Here is a 24,513-nt window from a genome sequence, read left to right on the forward strand (position 1 = left end):
TCACTTCTACGCCATACTGCCTTTTGCATTTAAGGTAAATATCAGAAGGTTAAAGTGCTCTCACTGGGAAGCTGACACTTAGCCCTAAGGAAAGTTTAAATGAGCATTTACAGTGAATAAATTATGACCTAAAAACTATCGGTCCAATCATGCCCTCTTTGCTCTGTAGTCCTTGGTCATCCACAAAATGCAAGACCCTCCGCACAACCATCGTTACCCCAATTTCATCTCCGCACTTTTTAAGCATCCCCATTAGACTGTCTCAAGGGCACAGAGTGTTGACTGCTGTGCCTGGCACAGTCCCTGGCAATGGCAACCGCTCAATAAATATTTGCTCAACTGAACTGCTGACCTGTGGATTCCTCCTGTCCATTTCTACCTTCCTTATCAACACTTTCCCTACAACCTCAAATTCTTCTGCAACACATTCTGACATTTCTCTGCCTTAGCTGAAACCCTGTTCTTCTCCAAGAACACTGTTTCCAAGAGGGTACCACTCCCTGCACACGGTGGGATCTGAACGGCAGGGAGGACACTCTCGTGGCTCCTGACACTGGCACCCAGACCACTTCTTGGTACTCCCATACAAACATCTGTGCTCCTCTAACGGTCATGGCATTCAGGTGCCCCTTCCCGATTGGTTTATGGCTCATAGTTTTTCTCCAATTGTGCCATCATCACAGAAGACTTCAATGTCTGAGTTGACAACCCATGTGAGAAACCATCCTCAAATTTTTTTGGCTTCCTTAATTCCAATAAAACTTCATTCGACCTCCACTTTGGCACTCTTACCCACAACCATAGTCACACTGGTCCTTACCCTGGAACACTATACCCCAGGGATCTCACACCCCTCTGTACACATGCCTGGCCAAATCTTCCCATCCTTCTAGGACTCTCATTTCCTTACTTCACATGGTTTTTCTTTGACCTCATCCAGAAATGCACTTTTGTCTCAGTTCATTAATTATGAACCTCACAGTGTAGGAGAGCAAAAGAGACAGGTGAACAAACAACTACAATATCAAATGATGTCTAACAGTAATGGCAGCACAAGTACATACCCCATACATTGATGGCATCCAGAAAGAAAGAGAGAATGCTGAGGGTAGGGAATGTAGCTGGGGGGTGAGCTGTAGCAAAGCCAAACAAGAGAAATTTGTGGGGTGCTCCAAACATAAACAGGTATATATAACAGCAGAAGTGCCAGCATGTGCATCCCAGACCTGGACAGAGCTGCCACACACCATCGTTCTGCTATCCCAGGGGCATTCACACTGCAGTCTGTCCTCACAAAAGGCCAAGGTAGTAAAATGAGGATTGTGTTTGTTTTTTAAATAATCAGTTCTTTATTAGATAAATATGTAATTTTCCTTTATAAAAGCCTGTTATGAGAACTTCCATATCTCATGGAGATCACAGCAAGGACATATCACCTAAGCCATGGCAGGCTACCATGAGGTTAAGTACAGAGAGTAAGAAACTATTACAGCAATTTTATATTACTGTGGCAATTTTATATTTTACAAAAATTCTGGTCTGTAGCAGACTGGGAAAACAAAAACAAAAAACTGGTGCTTTACACAGAGAGTTTGTGAAGGAGTGACCTAAACCCTGATTATAATTAAAGGTACCTGTGGTAAGTCCACATGTCCACTCCGTGTACTATCTGTTTTATACATCTACCTGGCTCCCCAAGTCTTTCCCCCAGCTCCAGACGCAGTGTTCTAGCCAGGACACACACGGGTTTGGTGGGCTACATACTTCCCAGGCTGTCTTCCAAGCCCCTCCATATTCTGGCACAAGTCCTGGTGTGAACAGTGTGAGGACACTGTAGGACTAGAAGGATACGCCCCATCTCACCCTGCTGCTACGTGAACTGTGGATCGTGTTGTTTTTACTACTATCTTTTCTCCCTTCCCTGGAGGCTCAAGGAGAATTCTGGGGAAGAGGCAATTAAGTTCAAGAGATAATCTAATTTCTCATTAGCCTTCAGATAGTTTATCAGCATTCCTGGGCCTAACAAAAAAGAACCAGAGACACACCACTTTGATAGATTCCACTGGGCCCCAATTCCCACAGCATGCTAAGGCATGCAAGAACACAGTTTGCTTAAGCAGCATCAGTAAATGAGTACTGCCAGAGCATGGAGGAGGCCAGGCAAGCAGCTGGGCATGAGACAGGAGCAGCACTTGCTCTGTTCACTTGGATTGTTTGTAATGAATCACAGGAGAGAATCCATTTTAATGTTAGTCTGGGCACAGAGAGACAACAGGTGCAAGAAGTGGCCTGGAGCCCCTAATTGGCTTCCACTCTACCTGAGGAGGCCTGGACAGAAAGCCCTGGGACTGTGCCCTGGCATCTCAGACAGCCTCTTTAGGTTCCACTCTCCATCCTCTCTTGTCACCTTCCTTGCCCAGTACTGACACCTCTGGTTTCATCCTGCTGCCTCAGTGGAACTGTTATCTGACTCTTGATTTCAGCCTCTCCCTGGGTATGGTCCTTCTGACTAACTCTCCATGTCCAGTTTTGCCGTCCACAAGCCACTTCTGATCCAGTTCCTAGGAACTCCTGCCTATCCAGGCCAGGCGCGGTGGCTCACGCCTATAATCCTAGCGCTCTCAGAGGCCGAGGTGGGCGGATCATTTGAGCTCAGGAGTTCGAGACCAGCCTGAGCAACAGCGAGATCCATCTCTACTAAAGGAAAAGAAAAAGAAAAAAAAGAAATTAGCTGGACAACTAAAAATAGATAGAAAAATTAACTGGGCATGGTGGCACATGCCTGTAGTCCCAGCTACTCAGGAGGCCCAGGCAGTAAGATTGCTTGAGCCCAGGAGTTTGAGGTTGCTGTGAGCTAGGCTGATGCCACGGCACTCTAGCCCAGGCAGCAGAGTGAGACTCTGTCTCAAAAAAAAAGAAAAGAAAAGAAACTCCTGCCTATCCAGGAAACACATTGGGACAACAAGCTGATACTGTGAAACCAAACTAGAGAGGATACTGTGTTAAGTGTTTTTCATAGATTATCTATTGTTTAATTACAGTAATAATCTTATGAGATAGGTATTATTCCCATTTTATACCTGGAAAAACTGAGCCTTAGAAAGGTTACTACGGACACACACACACTCACATACACTTTTAATAAGCAGATATGTGAGTAGCAGAGCTACTACTCTAACCCTGGCCTAGCTGAATCCAGAGCCTATATGGCCTCTCCTGGTAAGGCAGACACTAATATTGTGAAGCAATGGTAAATTAAAGACAAAAACAGCACCTGACCCTAAGTCCCTGCTGTCTGCGTCTTGGGCATTTGCTCACACCATGCCCCAGTTCTTGAGGGCAGAGGCAAAATGTGCAGCAGCAGCATACTGTGAAAACGGACTTTATACAATAATGCTGAATAAAAACAGCTAGCTGTTAGTGACAAAGCACAAATACTCTCTCTCCTTATATTCCTGGTGAAATTCATGTTACAAACCTTTCTGTGAGCCATGCCCTGGAAGAATTACATATTCTCTCCTTTTCACCTTGTGGATATTAAAGTATTTACCATGCAATGAGTCACAGCCAGCTTCCCTGCTCGACTGTGAACTTCCTAAGGGCTGTTCCTTATTCTTCTTGGCATCCCTAGCCCTACACATGACACACAATAGGGATTCAGTAAATGTCTGCTGAATGAATTAGTAAATTAATTAGTTAAAGTAGTATTCTCCCAATATGCATTGTCAACTATTGGTGATTACCAAGCTTGGAATGTTATCCGAAATAAGCTGATTTTAAAAAACAAAATATAAATGTAACTATAATCATACCTCCAAACTAGTTTGACAATATGAGAATGACCTCTGGGGAAAAAAATAATTTGGGAGTTAAAAGGTCTTATCATCAAATAACTTTAAAGTAGAAACAAGGCTACAAAATATTTCCAAAACAAAACAAAAGGAAGCATATGCTCTATGAATCAAGGAAGCATATGTTCCCTCAATCAGATTCAAGATAAGATCTGAACTTCTGCTATTTCACTACTTTTTGGGGGACTAAATATTTTCTGTTCTGGGTGATTTCACTGAGTTTTTTTAATATGTCATTTTACACAGTGGGTGTGTGAGATTTAAAGACTTAATTTCACCTCTGAATTATTCTAAGTGCTACTTTTGAGAAAACTGTAAAATTTTAGCTGTGTTAAAAATATACTGTAAAATTGAATATTCACGTTATGGCACAAAATTGAAGAATGGTTAATTATATGAGAAAGAAAAATTAGTAAATTCATAATTTGGAGTTCCATTTTCACTTAAACAATTACTTATTAGAGCAAGTAATGCTCCACAGTAGTCCTTGAAAGTAATACTAATGTCAATGCAAATATTTCACAGATGTCAACGGGGCACAATGACCAGACAGTGGCTGTGCCCAGGCCACCTAATAATTCATAACAGGAGACGTAGGGAGCTGTTTCATTGTCAGGAATAACCTTCAAAACTCTAAAAAAGCAAATTTCAAAAACTTCAGGGAGTCAATTTATGAAAGAAAAATTGAGCCATGACAATTAAATGCAATACAAAATCCTTGAATGAGTTTGAATTAAAAATAAAAAAGATAGGACAACTGAGGAAATCTGACTCTAGGCTTTATATTAGATAGCAGGATTGTATCAAGGCTAAATTCCTTGGGTGTTGTATTATATAGAAGAATGTCCTTGCTCTTAGGAGACACAGGCTGAAGTATTTAGGATTCCTAAACCATTCAGTAAAAAATAAGTGGGTGTGTAAAGAAGGAGGGAAGAAAGCATGCAAATGTGACAAAATATTAATAATTGGGGAACCTAGATAAAGGTGTTCACTGAACTATTCTTTAACTTTTTCATAAGCATGACTTTTTTTAATAAAATCTTGGGATTAAAAAATTCTGAAAGAGGTCTAACATCAAGGCATTGTCTAAAGATTAACTGGATACTTCCTCCCCACCCCCAAATTAGGAGACAAAACCACAGAGGAAAATCATTATAATCTTTTTTTAAAAAATTATAATGCACAAACAACAAAAAGAGATGCCCATATTAAAGGATTAATATCAAATAGTGTTATGACACACTAAGACATTTTTCTGACAGGCTAAGGCACAAAGCTGAGGGTTTTATTACTTTGTTTTGTTTTAAACTGTGTTTGGGAGAAGAGGGCTAACCAAGCACCAACATTTTTAAGAGCCTAAACACTCTGCTGGAAGCTTTATTAAAACCATCTAATTTAACCCTCACAACAAGCTTGAATATAGCTGTTAAGATCCCGAACTGAAAAAAAATAAAATTATTTAAGTAAATAAAATAAAACTTACATGTAAATTCACAGAGTAAAATGGAGCTTTGAACTCAAGTCTGGTGTGTAACTCCAAACTTTAGAATCTTTCCCATAACAATGAAGCAACGGGATTATTTTTTGCTTTAAGTTATACTCTTCAAAAATTTAGTAAGCTACTACCTCTACTACCACCACTAATTTTTAATAATGACTGCAACAACAAATGGTATATTATTTCCATTTTTCCATCAAAAAGAATAATCTTCCAAAAAAGAAAGCCCATATTCTAAACATAGGTCATGTATATGCTTTCTCTACATGTTTTTTTCTCTTTTTAGAGACAGGGTCTCACTCTGTTGCTCAGGCCAGAACTCCTGGGCTCAAGTAATTCTGCCACCTCAGTCTCCCAAAGCGGTGGGATTACAGGTGTGAGCCACCAGCCCAGTCTATTTCTCTGTATTTTTAAAGGATGTACCGGTAAGAAGGGATTATTAAATTGAAATGGGTTTAAAAAGAACAAAAGCGGCATTCCTTTTTCTTTTGTTTAAAAATGGGACTATGGGGTGCTATTTAAAAATAAGATTATGGGGTGCTGTCAGGATGATACGAAAGATATACTCCATCTGGATTTCAGAAGACATCTGACAGTTTTTCATCATGTTTTGTAAAACCCAATCTAACTAATAAGGTAGAGCTCTATTTTTCTGGTGCTCATCTACACTTGTTTCTATTAATCATAGTCTACTTCATGCCTTTCAACTCTGTACCATGTGGAAAACTAGCTTATTGAAACCCTGAAACCTCTACAAACTTTGAAGATTCTAGGAATTCTGTTTCAAAATACTGAGTGAAGCTAATTCCTTTTATTTATACTTTTTTTTAACATCCTACAATGCATGATTCCTTTTACTTACAGAAATAAAAACTGACAGGTTTGTGGGCAGGCACTGAAAACATGAAGAAGACAGGAGAATGTAGCACAAATAGTGTTATTAAAAGTGTAAAATGACCCTAAATAATGTATTTATTGTTTTCTGAACATAAAAATTCCTCTTATCTTCATGAACCATAGCAACAGAAAAAAGTATAAAAAGGGGAAATGTTTTGTTTAAATTACTCAGGTTTAAAATATTACGCTTGATTGAAGTAGTACAAATATTAAAAGCCAAAAACCCAAAGATTTAGGAAACTCAGAAGGTTAGAAATATATTGATATTTCAAATTAATTTTTTCTTTTCAATCAACAGTAACTGAATATGCAGAGATACACATATTGTATTTATTGTTGTTTTACATATATATAAAACATTTACTCTCATAATTATTTTGAAATAATAAAGAAGAAATAGAATAGGTAAATAAGAAACAAACTTTATACTGACTTCTGCTTGATTTTACCTGACTTATTTTCTTTCCCTAAATTACAATTATTACATTAAAGTTGTATAATTTATTTCTGAAAAGTATTTCTGAAATAAAACTTAATCAGAAAAATATATCTTAAGAAGTATTTTTAATTATCAAATATAATTTTCTATTTTTGAGTAATCATTCTTTATTTTCAGGAAAATAAAGAAATAAAATATAAATAAAAATGTTACTTTTTAAAAAGTTAATGTGTATCTCTGCTACTAAACCTCATTTTGAGCCACTTAATTAAATTAACAAAGAAAGAGTTGTAGAATTTCCTCCTTGGAATATCTTAAAACTGTTTCTATATTCTTCTTTGCCTGAGAAGCTTTAGACAAACTTTTATAAGACATAAAATAAGAAAGTCAAAATAAATTACAGATATGTAGATGATTAAATAGGTCCCATTACTTTTTTTCTTATACCACTGTTCTTTTTACCAAAGTTACTAAATATAATTTTATTTCCCTTGCCTGAAAGATTGAAAACGCATACAAAATACTTAGCACAGTGCCTGGACCCATCAGTGGCACTCCATAAGTTAGGTCTCTTCTCCTTCTAATAATCAAATGTTAAGATTCATTCTCATAATGGTTTCCAGCATATTACTGGGATAACAATTACTCCTTTTAAGGTTTGTTGCTATACTTGGCTCCTGAACTTAGTATCACCTTATACCAAATTGTTTCCTGTTGTTTTCATTGGCATTTCCTATTGCCTATCATTCTGGGAATAAATGCAACATTTGATTTTAATTTGTATTTCTTCACTGACATTCCATCATCTCTACATTTCCAGCCAAAACTTGCTAAGATACACTGGATACACATTTGGCAGGGTTAGGGGAGTAAAACAGTGGTGTTTTAAAACTAATCTATATCTTGGAGCCTATGATCAATTAATCAGAATGGTAAAGTAGATACCATGCCAATATACCACATCTTCCTAATTCTTGTTCCTACAGACCTAGTCACTACATAATAAGAATAAATTATACAAGTAACTGCTAACAAATCAAAAATAAAATTCAACTTTAAAATATCTTTAATATTATAGCAAAGATAGAAATAGTTAGTTTTATGAAATAAATCACTAATTTGTATTATATAAACTCCAAAGATAATCTGCAATGTTTGTGTTTTTCAACAAAAAATCTTCAGTTATAGTTAAAAGAAAGAATAATTTTCTCAACCCAAACATAGAAACACTTCACTTGTCCTCTATCTTCTGAGAAAAGGGCATTCTACAGGGTGAATTTTCCAAATAATAATTTATCCATTTCAATGCCCAAACCCATTTTACTTAAACCATGTTGAATAGAAATGCTCTTGTGTCCCATACTTCCTACCAATTTAGGCAGTAGCAGTATATTGAACCTAATTTAAACACTTGTCAATGACCAAGGTCTATCACTATGACTGTACATTATTAGGTTACTGAGGTATATTTAAGACAGCAATAGCCTCAGGGACATTAACAAATGTAAAGCAATTTCCTCCAATTCTAAATGGCCCCATAATGACAAGTCCTTATATCTGCATTTTAATAATTTTCCTGTCCCTTATTTAAAACTCTATTTTATAAAAACTCTCACTCATCACTGTTTCTAGGATGCCCTTCACCAATCTGCCAAATCACTGCTTCTAAATTGTGGCTGATAAATCAGATAACTATGCAAGCAGTAATCTTATCAAGAGCAAGAGTAAAACACATTGGGGTGAGAGTCTCCATTTAAAAAGGCACATCAGCTTAGTGCACAGTGTGATTTTAAATTTAGCCACTCTAAACTTTTTTCATTTTCAATTATGTCCTAGATCATGATTACATCAGATAGTTGTGTTTTCTGGGAAAATAAATGACAAATAAATTATTACTCTACAGCAATTATTCTCTTTGTAACTTCATGTCCAATACTACTATCATTTTTCAAATATCACCATTAGTAAGCAAAATCCATAATATAGTCAGACTTACCTGAGGCACGCCTTGTGAATCGGTTTATTACTGGAGCTAAAAGAAAAGGCAAAAAAGTATGATTAGATAAAAAGTCTAATTTTCCCAAAACCCTGAAAAGGCTCAAGTTGGTAAGTGAGCCTATAATTTAAATACAGAAAAATATGAATGAATATATGAGGAAATAAGTATATGAAAGTTAAATGTTTAAAGTCACTAATAACCAAAGGAATATAAATTAAAATCAATATTTTACCTATTAAATTAGTTCCCCCAAAACAGTTTAAAATAAAAATCCCTATATATACATGGCTGAAACTACTTAACTGGAGACAGTGTAAATCCATATAATACCTTAAAAAAACAATGTGGCAATTACGGCAAGTGCTATAAAAGGTTTATGTCCTTTAATACAGTAATTCTACTTTAAGAGATTTATCCTAAGGCAGTACTCCTAGAGAAGGAAAAAGCAATATGTGAATAAATCTAGCAACATCATTTTTAAAATGATAAAATTAGGAAACAAAACTAAAAATGCTCATGTACACTGAAACCATTTTTAAGTGAAGGAAAGTTTCAGATTTAATATTTGTGGTTTTGACGATTTTTGTGCAACCCAAATGTCCATGACATGCAAATCCTTGCACTGAAGGCGGCAATTTCAGGTTGGTGTGTGCACCACCCCGCCGGCAAGCCTACCATCTGCCATTCTAACTCGACTCAGCTCTATGTTTCTGCTTGGTTTTGCTGACAGTTATCTCAACCAGTCAAGTTTTTAAAAAAAAAAAAAAAATTTCTTTCTTGAGATAAGCAGGTAAAATTTATGGTTCACATTATATTAAAAAAGGATATCATGTACTATACAGAATATTTTGGTGACAGAATGTCACACGTGTACTATTTTTTAATACTTTTAAAACAATAAATTTTACAGGAAGGCCCAGAGAAATTTATTAATTTGCTTTAGATCACACGGCTACCCTGCGCCAGAGCTGGAGAATTTGAACTTAGGAGTATCTAGCACCAAAATGCCGCCTCAGAGAGAACAGAAAGTGAAAATACTGATTCCTGAAATTATACAATTAGAAGTGATTATTTTCTTCTATATTGATCTTCATTGTTACTAAAGATTAACTTTGTGAAATAATTCGCAAACCCAATTATTAAAATATTATAGTTTATAGCAAAATTATATCTTCCAAATTGATTAAAAGAGATAAAATTTTTACTATTTCCATACCAAAATACTGTAGCCATATATTTGCAGTCACAAATTACATAAAAAACTTTCATCAGGTAAATTATATGTTATGTATGTTTTAACACACATACACACACACACACACACACACCAGCGTTCATCAGTTTTCTTGGACGCTTTCAAACCCCTTTTTCACAACTCCTGCAGAACCTAGTCTAGAGAGCCTCCTCAGCAGGCTACAAGGACAGTGAATGGAAACAAAGTGCAAAACAGTTCAACTACAGGAATGCAGAGCAGAACAGAGGGCGCAGGCAGATAAAGGCAAGGTGAAGGTTAAAAACCTATCTCAGCCTTGGGGCAAAAATAGAGTAGACATTCTCTGCCCTCCTGCCCCCTGGAGCCTCTCTAGATGAGGAAACCATAGGACTATGAGCTTCTGGTTTAAAATGTCGGGAAGTCTTCGTTCTTGTAGGGTCCTTAGGTTCTGTGTCTTTCTGAAGTGTTTAAGGCAGAAATTTTCCACACAAGTGGCATCACCATCTAGAAGGTATTTTCTAAATTTCTAAGGCCAATTTCGATTGTCACAGTAATTCAGAGGACACCCTTGGTCTTAGGTAGGCAAACTCCACAACTGTCCTGCACCACAAAGAACTGTCATGCATCCCACAACTTTTGTCCTGCATGACTTTCAAATAGTGCACTGGGCATTCACATCGGCAAAAAAGTGTGTTTACAAACATCTGAGCCTAGATCCTAACATTGCTTTACACATACACAGGATTATTTTATGCAGTTTTTATAGACATCGAATTTTCTACAATACAACAACAACAAAAATCAAAGGACTTTTGTTTTCTTTTCTTCTTGAATTTTGTTTTGTTTGGAATTTTACTAATGGATGTTCACTGTTTCAGGAAACCACCTGACTGGTGAAATGCCACTTGTGGTATTTGTACAGCCAGTACAACATGTTTGATCAGACTCCATTTGCAGCTTTCATATTCTTAGTGATTCTACATCTGGGTGGGAGAATCTAACTGCATTATGTCTTCTGAGATCCATACCAAAGCACATACCTTTTGAAATACACTAAATACACTTTACTTACTATAAATTACTTTCCTTTATTTCTCCTTGACATTTTTGCTAGATATCCTATATCAGTTTCTAAATTGTGAGTAGACAGATTATAAGATTATGATTTTCATTTCCCAACAGTAAATGGGGCCTGGGATTGGACAGGTAAGAAGATGGGTGCACCAGGTAAGTGATATGCAGTAGTGAAGGTAAATACTGCCCTCTGACATCACCACAAATCCAATCTCATATCCATATCCCTCCATATCCACTTGCAGGGATGAAACACAATGTATTTATATATTGCCTATATAAATTTTAGGCAAGTTAACAGTCACCTTCACAATTTTTCTAGGTTTTTTAGTCTAGCTACCAAAACAGGGAAGAAGGCTGAGATTCAGGGCGGAAGCCTTACTGGAAATAAAGAAATGTACATCTGGCCATGATACCCCTGGTCCTTTTTCTCTTGGGAACCTAAGTCAGGGAGGGGGAGCAGGATGAAGGTGAGGATCCCACTGCCCCATCGCCTGCTGTGAAACCATGGGCAAGTCGTATAACCTGGACTTAAATTCTCAATTTATGAAATATGGAGAGTAAGACCTGCCCTCTCAGGTTTCAGGGGGTTCTTATGGAGAAAAAAAAAAAACTAAACATCTTTGAAGTAACTGTCAACTATAAATTCCTATTCAACTGTAAAGACTGAAGTTTATTTATTGTGAGCTAATATGATTTTTTAAATATGCAAAGTAAAAAGCAATAAAAATTCTCAAAAAAAGTAAACAGATGCAGATGTTTTAAAATTCGTCAAGTCAAATTTTCTCAGACTCTTCATTTTCATCTTTAGATTTTCTTATTCTACGGATATTCTGAGAATATATACATTCACACACACACAAACTATAGATATATATATACATATATAGATATATATATATACACACACAGACACACAGACAGAACAAGAAAGGGAAAGCTAGAGACCAGGAGAAGATAGAAGGAAAAAAACAGAAAACATATTGTCTGCCTGAAGAAACAAACAAATATGATTTAAGAATATACTGAACTGCTAACATTTTTGAGAGGATATAATCTAAGATTTTAGTGAATCCCCAAGGGAAAATACAGAAATATTTATGTAGGTTTGACTCTCTCCCAAATGCCATTGCAGGGAACACTGAGTTCTGCGTTCCTATGAATATCTTCATGCTTGGATAACTGGAGATCCTTTTAGTTGCCCAACTATACTCCACTAGATTAGTTTCAGTTCCTCTGCTCCCAAGAGACCTAGAAGTGTAATTGATTCGAGTCTTCTTTAATCCTGGAGTACCCTAACAAGAAAAATCCTCCGCTGCTTTAGATAAACTGAAGGAGCCTCTGCCTGCACAGTGAAAATGCCTCCCATAGCCGTTGGACTCTGAGTTCTGCACTGGGCCAGCAGGAACTGCTTATCTTCTCAGAGCTTTCTTTATGCCCAATGCCTAACACAGTGTCTGGCAGATAAGAGGTGCTGAGTAAACACCTGCAGAATGAAATCAATAAACTCTAAAGTAAACAGAGCAAGCACCCTTGTCCCCACTAATTTTACTTCTGTATTTAGTGTGAACACCAGGCACTGGAATTGGAATGGAGCCCCTGACCGGCCCCTGAAGAGCTTAGCCAAGTCTAAGTATATTTTCAACTGCAATAGTTTCAAGTAGCTACCAAACTGAGAAAGAATTAGGTGAAAGAGAAATTCAGTAGAAAACTAAAAAACCTTAAGTCTATAAAAACAAAAGCAGTCAGGTGAAAGCATGAAGCAATGAGTTTGGTCCTCAAAAAGGAAAGCCAGATTGACAGCAGTGCACACAGTTTGCATCTCTGAGTGTACTGCTGCGGGAGAAATCCCAAGTTAAAGAAATCAAAGCCCTGAGTTGTGATCTAAGTCATAAACACACACATACACACACACACACACACACTTAAAAAACAAAAACTAAGAAATAAACTACTCTATCTATATTGGAGCCACATTAGTTAAATAATCCTTTTGTGGAGAAGTATTCATACACCCTGCAGCGAAATATACAGAATAATCTTGGATTCAACTGAATAATCAGTATCCCTATGGTCCTATTAGTCTCCTTTTCTAGCAATAAATACTTTTTGAATCTGTTAACTGTCTAAATAAAAGATTCTAGACTGTGTAAATTGAAATCAGACAAGCTAATTATTTTTGACACAGTAAATACTTAGCTCAGAATAAATTAATTTCTCTTATGCTTGTGCTTCAAAAATTAAAGTGAAATAAGGCTCACCCCTGAACCAAGGAAGAATTAACTTTTTAAAAAGATCAATAGCAAATAAGCAAATAAACAACAAAAAACTTGACATATTTTACTAATTAACCTAACAGACACAACATGTTTAATTCCTGGTATTGAAAAGGATCACTTATTTTTGATATTTTTGTTAAAAAATGGCGAGCCTTGACCACTTTTACAAATACTCGGTACTTTACTTGTCACTGTTCTACAAGCCTTTGAGCAGTACTTTCAGATACATGGCATTTAAGCATCTGCTGAGATTCAGTCTCTGGAGGGGCTCGAGGGTACCAGGATAGAATCACAGTTGGAGGTTACTAGTCAAAGCTTCGTGGTCTTGATCCTAAAAAGACACAGATTACGAATGGTATACCTCAAAGCACTTCTTACTAGACATAATGTGATCTACTTGAGAGGCAGGCATTTAGGGGACCAATTTTCTTCTTCCTTTTCAATTATACACCATGAAGGACAGAGATCAGGTGTCCAAACCACCTAGACATATGTCATGGCTGGAGGTGGGACAGGTGAGATAAAATATAGATGCTTGGGCTTTTAGAAAGTTCCAACTTTAAGGAGGTTCTTTCTATTTATAAACCAAACTCCTCAAACTATAGCTAATATTTTAATATATCAAGGTAATATAATCATAAACTGGGGGAAAAAATTTAACCTTTGCTTATGAATGAACATGATTCTCTATTTTTTAATTCATGAGGACTTTACCAACAAAGCCCTCTTAGGAACAGAAAGAAAAATACAGTTACAGTTAGAAGAGTCTTAAAATGGCTAAGTTTTTTTTTTTTATAAAACCACACAGAGAGTTGAGGCAATAACACCAAGAGAAAAGTTCCCAAATACTTTCAGGATTTTAAACGTGAGCTCAGAAGAGGAAAACAAGGAGATAGGAAATGCCACTGTTGAAACTACATATATTTAATCTCTGCCACTCCATATGCTAGACTGTCTCTTCTAAATCTATATGGTCGGATACATGCAAAGGGTAGATTTATGAAGACTGATGTTCTGCTTACAAGAGCAAACAATCCAGACTAGACTAAGAATACCAGGAAAGTCGAAAGCTGCAGAGTTCAAAGTGCTACACAATCCATAAAGTCACAACAAAACAGCTCCAGCAAGGGGTAATTTTGAAAAATATGGGCTTTGAAATGAAGACCAACTGAGAGAACGATGAGGAATGTGATTAAGGTTGGCCTACTCACATGAGTGCAGTGATAGAAAACACCTATATTCAAAAACTTCCTTGTATCTTCACAGAATGAAGATATTCCCACTATTCCAGTCTCAGCTCAAAGGACCCCTCTTCATGTTAATGAACCCACAAGGGGGCTTCTCTCTGTTGCTCACTGCATAGAAAGCCAATTACTGGGACAAGGACTGTCCAGGAAGAAAGGAGATTTACTGTGGAGGACACGTCAACTGGGAGATGGGAGAAATGGACTGCTTCAAATCCACCTCCTCAACTGACTAACCAACGGGGTCGGGGTTTTTCTAGAGGTGAAATGAATAATGCATGATGTGAGTGAGCACCATTACATGTTTAGGGTGGAGTACAGGGCACACAAGTGCAATGAGAAATCATGTTAGTACATATTATATGTAGCGTGATAAAAAGATGGTGGATAAGTCTCTCCCAAGGCAGAGATTTTAGTAGTATAATGAGCTAGAGGTTAATATTGGTCATTCTTTCAGTCTTGTGCACAGGTGGGATGTGGGGATTAGGTTACTCGGCGGGTCCTCAGGCATGATCAGTGGAGGGGAGTCCCTTATTTTGTCTTCCCTGGACAACAAGGTGGTATAAGGCCTGGTAGTTATCTCATGGTTGCAAGGAGGCTCCACCATTTCTGGGGGGAAAAACCAACTCAAAAGGGAATGAATCAGTGAAACAGAAAGTCACAAAGTTCTGGTCAGCAAATCTCACTAGCCTGGGAACTCGAAACATAAGAAAGCTACAAAAAGGCATTTTTGTTCATGTAGCCATGTACACTCAGGAAGGTTGTATCTGAAATTAGCCCCTCTAGTTCTTCTCAGTCATAGCATCCTGTTTTATTTTCCCCACAGCCACCAATGCTACCTGCAGAGATCTAATGTTTTATGTTTATTGTCTGTTTCTTCCCATGCTAGACTATCACCTCCATAAGGGCAGGGTCTTCCCTTGTCTATCAGCTTCATTATTGTATGCCCAATGCTTAGAACACTGCTTGATATAATATACGCCAGGTTCAACAAATGCTGAAGGAATAGTACTAATGAAAAATTAACATAATGGGGTACTCCCTGATACCTAAAGATTATTTAGATAAATGTGACATTTATATATATGATACATATTAAACTTGTGAAACCCATAAATTAAAATTCAGTATTGGCTGAAAACAAAAAATAGACTTAAAAACACAAGAGCTTGACTAGCCTTTGGCTTTTGATTTCATGTAGCAAAAAGCAATCCAATTTATGCCCCATAATTATGAAAACATAACCTAGATTTTAGTCTGTAAAAAGAATAATGAGAAAGAGAGAGAGAAAAGAAAAGAACTCCTCATACAAATCAATAAGAAAAACATAATCAGCCAGATAGGAAAGATGGCAAAGAACAAAAAAAAATTTTCACAGAAGATGAACTACAAATATGATCAATGAACATGAAAAGATGTTCAATGTGACTAGTAATAAGGGAAAAGAAAACTCAATTCACAAGATTCCATCTATCAACTATCCTATTGGCAAAGCCTGTTAAAGTCTGACAATATTGAATGTTAGCTGTCAACTACTTTATACTTTTAAAAATTATTTGCTTATGTAGGCTATATCCATCAATATTTATTGTATTAGAAATTAAAATGGATAAATGTTTAAACTATTAATTTAAAATTAATAATAAAAATTATACATTATAAATATTTTGATAGAAAATAACTATATCTTCCAAACAAACAAAATTTAGTAAAATTTAGAATGACTCTGTTTTACATGCTTGCAAATCTGGCATGACAGAAGATAGCTGGGTTCTCATATCTGCTTCAGCATTCAATGTGCTGCAATATCATAAAACACCATGTACTCTCTGGAAAACTTTACAGTATACTTTTGAGAGCATAAGAGAAAAAAAAAAACAAAGCAAATCCTAGGAAAATACATGTATATATATTTTAATAGAGACAAGTTCTCGTTCTGTCCCTTGGATGGTCTGCCAAGATCATAGCTCACTGTAACCCTGAACTCCTGGGCTCAAGGGATCCTCCCACCTCAGCCTCCCAAGTAGCTGGGTCTACACGCATGCACCACCATGCCCAGCTAATTTTTCAAAATATTTTTTGTAGAGATGAGGTCTCACTATGTTGCCCAGGGTGGTCTCGAACCCCTGGCCTCAAGCTGTCTTCCCACCTTGGCCTTCCAAAATGCTGGGATTACAGGCATGAGCCACTGTACCCGACCTTAGTAGTAGTATTATAACTTTTACCCTTATAAAAATATACACTTTATCAACTGGTAAATATTTTGGTTGTTCCCAATTTGTTGTTATAGTGCTGTAGTGGACTTGTGTGTATGTTACACAAATGAACTACAGTGTTTAAAGATGGTTTTCAAAGTATGGTTTGGAGAACCCTAGAGGACCATTCCCTTCCTGCCCACCCCAGACCTTTTCATTTGTGTATATAAGGGTATACACACTACATAGCAGCTTAAAATAAATGAACTAGACCTACATGAATCAATGTAAAATCTCAAACATTGTTCTCAAAAGCAAGTTGAAGGATGATAGCTTACCTAAAAGAAACTTCTATGAGTGCAAAGTTTATATAAACTTTGAAAATATTCAAAATAGCACAATTTCTAACCTATGGATAAATGCCTATGTAGTAAACTTCTATGAGTGCAAAGTTTATATAAACTTTGAAAATATTCAAAATAGCACAATTTCTAACCTATGGATAAATGCCTATGTAGTAAAAGTACAAAATCATGCACAGGAAATGTAAACACCAAATTCATCATGGTGGTGGTTATCTTTGGAGAGAGAAGTTAAGAGAATGGGACAGGAGAGAGGACACAAAGGGACTCTGACTATATGTGGTATATACCCTTAAAAGGAAAAAAAAAAATCTGAAGGGTACCAAAATGTTAAAATTTGTCAAAGCTAGGAGATTGCTTACATGAGTGTTCTTTAGTCTCTGTTTTTCTATGTATTGGAAATGGCCCCACAATTTAAAAAAATAAAGAAAAAATAATTTTCTGCTCTACTTGGTTTTGGCAGATAAAAATCTCGATTTTCTGATATCAGCCCCACCAGATTAGTTCACATTGTATTTTAATGCTAAATATGCTCCTAAAATATTTTTCATAAGATATCCTTTTCATAAATGAGTTTTTGTTAAAATTCAAACACTAAAATACCTTTTGGATTCTTTTTAAGGAATTATTATGAATCAAAAGTCCAGACACTGCTAAGTTAGTAAGCTGCTGTTAATGACATTCAAATAAAAAAAACAATTTCATATAAAAACAAAGATCCAAAAAGACTGTCTTTTTTCTTTCTAAGAATATATTAAGATATTAGCAATTTGTAGTTGAACAAGTACAGAATTATGGGTTTTCAGAATAAAACCACATACTAATGTAAAACTTGGAGAGGTAGAAATTTGTCCCACCATGAGCTTACTTTTATAAATATTATGACAAGAGGAAATGGCAACAAGCTGTCAATTTAATGCAACTAATTTTTTCCAATTAATTTATATTTCAGGCACAAATTTATGTTTCTACTACAAGCATCTGCCTCATTTAAATAAAGTAACTATTTTCAATACTCCTACCTACTCTTTCCTGAGTTGTTTAAAATTACTTGCTAAAACTTAAATAAGACCATAAACTTGGAGATTTTTGCACACACTAATTTACTTACTCCACCAGTTAAACATTGATTCCCAAGGGACAGGATAGTATGAAAACAAAGCAAAGCTTTAGCCCATTCCTTTTTTACTTTTTTAAAAAGTCAGACTATTTACCTTGAATTTCAAATGGAATTAAACAAGGGCTCTCAATTTAAAGGAACATAGGTTTTCAAAAATTTGAAACACAGCTAAAAGATTTAAAGACTTTACTTTTATATTTTTCATTAATAACTTTTTTAAAAAATTACTATTATTGCATTGCCTTGAGAGCAATCTCTAGCTTCTTACATTTCTAATCAAATTTCATTTTTTAAAAACTGTCATGTTCTCATTGACTTCTAGAACTTCTATTTGTTTCTTTTTGTTTTGAACAAACCCATATATAATGCTTATTATGTGCCAGGCACTGTTAATTCATCTAATTCTTAAAACATCCCCCTGAGGTAAGTACTGTCATTATTCCCATTTCATGGATGAGGAAAGTGAGGCACAGATCATAAAGTTTGTAAGCTGCACAAAGTCCCAAAAGTTCCAAATGGCAGAGCCAGGATTCAAACCTAGAGTCTATACCAAAGTGAAGTCATACTTTTAAAAGAGTTTCCCCTATTTCAGATTTTTCAACGTCATTACTCTTAAATATTCAGCAACTGAAAGCAATTTGTTTTTGTTTTTTTCCATACTAGCAAATTACCAAGTGTAAGGACTATGAGGTAGAGGAAAGGAGGCTCTAGTGACCATGTTTACCTAATTAGTGAGAGTGCAGGAAAGAAGAACAGAGGCAGAAGAGAGCACATTCAGTTTAGGACAAAATTATTTGAAAGTGCCTGAAAAACACACAAGTAAAGGTGTCCGGTAAGCAGGTGGGTATGTCACCCTCAATCTTAAAGAGAGGGGAAGTCTGTGCTGGAGCTAGAGGAAAAACTGGAGGGCTCCAAAGAGCAAGTGAGTGAGTCTCAAAGTCCACAGGATCCAGGCGATAAAGGGAGGAGGCAGCCCGCCAGCAAGGGAGCAGGAATGACCAGGAAAGGCAAAGAGACGAAAATGGACAGAGCAGGTTTGGGAAAATCGACCAGTTTTAGGTTAAGCAAGGGGTTCACATAAGCAGAAGCAGTGAAATATAGCATTAGAGGTTGGGGGGAGGGGGCAGAATGTCACCTCAATTAGAATGTGAAATCCTACGGCAGGACAAGCCTGCACACCTGTATTCTGTGCATTTTGCAGAGTGATCAAATGTCAGGCGCAAAGATAATAAAGCCTCATTTTTAATATGATGAAGTCTAAATCTATGAAACTGAACTGAAGATAGGCTAAAGTTTTTACATTTTGTGAAAACATTGAAAATGCATTAATGTAAAGGATTATGAGACTATTATTAAAAGTCTGTTTAAAATATTTACATGCCTAAGGTTTTAATCATTTTACATTTACACACTTTTAGATATTTAGTACTTGACTAAGTTTAATTTAAAAAATATTTTAGCACCTACTGTGGACAAAGCACAACACATTCAAGAAAGACTTGGAGAGGTTATATTCCTGCACATTCCTGCCTGCCTGCAGTGTGGACACCTGACATCCGCAAGGCTTACTCTGATGGAGGCCATATTCATTCTACCATATTGATACTATTAATGTCAACGAGGGAAACTTGCAAAGACTTTTGGTTGGGTGACATGTAAACTAACCTTTGCAGAAAAAGTGGGATTTGTCAGAAAGATATGGAGAAGGGACTGGGCATTCAGGACCAAGACAATAACTCAGACAAAAAAATTTGGCTACATCAATTTGAAACCATGTCATGTGCCTCTATAAATTGTATTTTATTTACTATTTAATGGATATTTACAAAAGAGTTGCTTTTCTTCCATGTCTTTTTACACCTCAAATTTATTTGCTAGATAATACTAGTACATGATAAACATTTTTTCAAAAGTTACAAAAAAGCAGATAGTAGGCCGGGCACGGTGGCTCATGCCTGTAATCCTAGCACTCTGGGAGACCGAGCAGGAGGATCTCTTGAGGTCAGCAGTTCGAGACCAGCCTGAGCAAGAGGGAGACCCTGTCTCTACTAAAAATAGAAAGAAATTATATGGACAACTAAAAATATACATAGAAAAAATTAGTCGGGCATGGTGGCACATGCCTGTAGTCCCAGCTACTCGGCAGGCTGAGGCAGAAGGATTGCTTTGAACCCACGAGTTTGCGATTGCTGTGAGGTAGGCTGATGCCACAGCACTCTAGTCCAGGCAACAGAGTGAGCCTCTGTCTCAAAAAAAAAAAAAAAGCAGATAGTGAAAGTTCTCCCTCCTGACCAAATATCTCCAGAGGTATACTACCTAAGAGAAAACGTCATTTCTTTTCAACTATTTTACACTTTAGACTTTCTTCTAATTCTGATTGGCCTTTCCATGATTTAGTGATTCTTAACTAAATACCTATGATTCTCATTTTCCCATCCACAAATGTTGCACCAAAAACCTTAGTACTCTAAAGTCTAGATCAGAGTTCAAGATGCACACAGCTATGCATATTTAAAAGCAAAAGCCTAGACCTTCCCTTTCAGGTAATACAATTTGATCTCCTTTTTATAAGATAGAATTTTCCTCTATATTCTATCAAACTTCTGTTGAGTCAAGCTTATCTAGTGAATGTCTATTTAAAAAGAAAGACACACACACACACACACACGCACGCACGCACGCACTAGGACCTGGCCTACCTGCAGGTCCTTTGTAATCTAGGATCTTAAATCAGGAAACCAAGGTTGATCGCAGCTACCTTACATATTAATAGACTATCAAGTTAAGTTATAAGTTATATTGTTTAAAACTGTGATCTCCAAAATGGGGTTCATGTTCCCCAAGACAGTGTATAAGGCAATATGTTGGGTGTAGGAAAAAATTAGAACTTGTTTATAATTACTTTTTACTTCTTCCTTTTAAAATTTATGTTGTGGGAAGCTTTAATCATACACATAATAAGTCAATATATTGGTACATGTATAAAATTCACAAAAACATATTGAGAGTGTACACTCAAATATATTTTGCTAATAAGGGCATATAATAAGTTTAGAGAATTAAACAGCTCAATATATTAAGTGTTTATTTCTAGAAGTGCTAATCTGGGTAGAATAAACAGAGAAAGCAAATTGCAAAAGCGAGAGCTCAATGCAGGGCTAGACAGCAAATATTTAGAGAGAAAAGTAGGTGCCTTATGTTTTGATGTGTGGTTCTTTTCAACCATGTTACTGCTATAAGAGTTCTTAAAATGAAGTGTATGGTTGAGATGAGACTCTGAAGTCGGACTACCAGGTACAAATCCTGACTCCACTACTTACTTTGGGGAAGACTAAATGGCATATGTGAAAAGCATCTGTTCAAATCACAACATGTAAAGCATTGTTCAGCATCTGGTGCATAAGCAGTCAAAAATGTTAACAATAATTATTACTAAATAAAAGGACACCACTTAACAAACATTAGCTTGCTAAAATAATGAAAATGAAACTTCTGAGTCATGTTTTAATTCAACATGACCTTTTGAAAAGATGCCTTTTGGGTGTAACTGAAATGTATTTAAGCAAATGGAAGCTTTTATCCTTTTTTTACTCAAAAAATTCCCCTCAATACAACTCCCATGAACTATTTTGTCCTGAAACAGCTAATATAAATTAAACAATGTCAGTCTTCAGCCAAACAGATACAGGAATAACTGTATACAGTATATCTTCTTGGCTTCACTTTTATGTGGAACATGTGTTTATATTTTGACCTTTTGTCTTTTTTTTAAATTAAGAAACATTTTTAAACAGCAGCAACAGGAATGATTTTTTTTTCCTTTCCAAACATATTAAGCTACACATGGCAGAGCCTATTGCTGAAACATTTATAAATGTTACACCAACTGTGTTTATACTTCTGATTTTTTTAGATTGTTTTGTTTTCATGTAAGCCATGACCTGAAAATTTTAGCTCAAATTCTTTCCACAAAATAATCACGTAATGAAACAGTCTGAATCATTTTGAATTTCTGAAACACAAGACTCGCTCTTATAAAACAAAGATAATGATCAGCATCATAGTCAGATTTTCATAGTGGGGTTTTGTGACTGTCTCAATCACAACTAGACCACATGGATAAGAACAGGACCAAGAACACCATCCATCCAACATTCATCCAACTCAGAAAAATCACTACACTCTTGTTTTGTTCCTATTGTCTCTTCTTAAGCAACTAATATGAAAATACAGTCTAAGATTAGATTTCCCTTCATTGAAAAAGAATCAAAGAGCAAAAGAACTAGAAATTCTGAAGACAAAAGTATAAAAGTATTTACTTTTCTTTAGCCCAATCTTTTAAACTTTATCTGTCATCTTGATGGAAGACAAAAAGAATTCTTATGATGTAAGTTAACATAAATAACACGCAAAATGTTAGTGACAGTTCTATGAACAAGACCAAATTTGTAAGGCCAAAACCTACTATGTTTGGGTAAGGAACTTCTCTGTCTCTCATCTGCTCTATCTATTAAATGAAATTGATTACATACATATCCAATCTATGAGTCTCTGACAAAAGGATAGTTTCTTAACTAAGGAGAGTAAACTTTTTTTTTTTTTTTTTTTTTTGAGACAGAGTGTCACTTTGTTGCCCGGGCTAGAGTGAGTGCCGTGGCATCAGCCTAGCTCACAGCAACCTCAAACTCCTGGGCTTAAGGGATCCTACTGCCTCAGCCTCCCGAGTAGCTGGGACTACAGGCATGAGCCACCATGCCCGGCTAATTTTTTTGTATATATATTTTTAGTTGGCCAGATAATTTCTTTCTATTTTTAGTAGAGACGGGGTCTCACTCTTGCTCAGGCTGGTCTCGAACTCCTGACCTCGAGCGATCCACCCGCCTCGGCCTCCCAGAGCTAGGATTACAGGCGTGAGCCACCGCGCCCGGCCAAAAGGATAGTTTCTTAACTAAGGAGAGTAAACTTCAGGGAATAATCATTTCTTATTTCTTAAAATAAGAAAAAAAAAAGGAAGGATTTGGCTCTCAATAAATATTTGTGCAGTGGGTGAATGAGCACAACATCCTACCTTCCAACTTTCACACATTCCTTCTCCTAGTAGCCATCTCAGACCTCAGGCCCCTTGTGGGGTTCTGTGACTCTGCACACTCCCTGCTCATCACTTCAATCTCCTTCACTGAATCCCTCACCTCAAAACATTCCAACAATCCCCAACCTCCACTGTAGGCCTTCACTATTGTTACTACTCCCTACAAATGACTTTCTTAATGGGTCATAAATAAACTCCTAATTGGCGGATTCAAAGGTCTCCTGTTAGTATTTGCACAGGTGAAAAAAAAAAAAAACATTTGTTTTTTAACACAGCTATGAACAAAATCTTGACAGCCGGAAATTTACTGGAATTCATGGAATTAGATTTGCAACAATAAATAACCACTCAATATTTACTCCTGTTTCACCCAGACACAGCACATCACTTTATGTACACCCTCAAATGGAAAGCTCGGAACTGTCTTACATAATAGCTAGACAGTTTCATTCTTAAAATAGGTACAAAAATGAAAATATGTAATGCTTCAGTTTCTGTTTAGGTGTTTTCATGGCACAGCATCTCTTCAAGGAAGCCTTCACATGTCCCAGTTGTTTTTACTTCTTTCGTACTCCCTCCCCTTCCCCCAGCCCCTCCTGGCAGTTCTCCCTTTACCTCCCTCCTCCCAAAGCCCAAAGTAATAGATGGGTAAGAGCTGAAAGGACACTATTTCAAGTATTTTAATTTCCCAATTTCAACCCCTAAAGCAATCCACCTATACTACTGTTAAAATGAATAATGTTCTTAACTATTCTATTAATACTTTGTCTCTAACTCAAAATATTAGTTACCATCTCTAACTCATATTTTTTAAATCTTCTCTAATACTATTGTTTTATGCTCATAACTAAAATAATGGCTTCAATATTTTAGCCATTGTCATGAATGATGTAATCCATTTCAGGAGGATTTAAAACTATCATGTAAATCTCTAATAGCCAAAGACCATAAAGCCTCATTAATTACAAAATCCTGGAGCTCTCTGCTACAAATTATGAGTTGAAAGGATGTGGATTTTATTACTGTGCAACATAACTTCACATTAAATCCTAAGTAAAACTGCTGCATAAGCTCATTTCCTACTTCATCTCTCCAATAGGGCAATACTGGATTCATTTCCATAAAACACAAAGAAATTGCTGTTTTGCAAGAAAAGCATATACTTCTATAAGATTTAATATCAATGAAATAATTTATTTAACATGTTATCAGTGCTTGCCGGGTTCACTGTCATAAGGGCCTTATAAATATTA

At 36.3% G+C, this 24,513-nt stretch overlaps 1 protein-coding gene across 1 annotated transcript in view; it reads right to left on the minus strand.

The window, feature by feature from the left end:
• PRKAR2B (protein kinase cAMP-dependent type II regulatory subunit beta) overlaps positions 1–24,513 on the minus strand; it is an 86,798-nt gene that overhangs the window by 56,339 nt on the left and 5,946 nt on the right. Inside the window, exon 2 of the mRNA XM_045565455.1 lies at positions 8,682–8,717. Within this exon, the coding sequence (XP_045421411.1) occupies positions 8,682–8,717 (36 nt within the window). The remainder of the gene's footprint in view (positions 1–8,681; positions 8,718–24,513) is intronic.

The sequence above is a fragment of the Lemur catta genome, chromosome 11, assembly GCF_020740605.2.
Source record: "Lemur catta isolate mLemCat1 chromosome 11, mLemCat1.pri, whole genome shotgun sequence".
Taxonomy (NCBI): Eukaryota; Metazoa; Chordata; class Mammalia; order Primates; family Lemuridae; genus Lemur; species Lemur catta.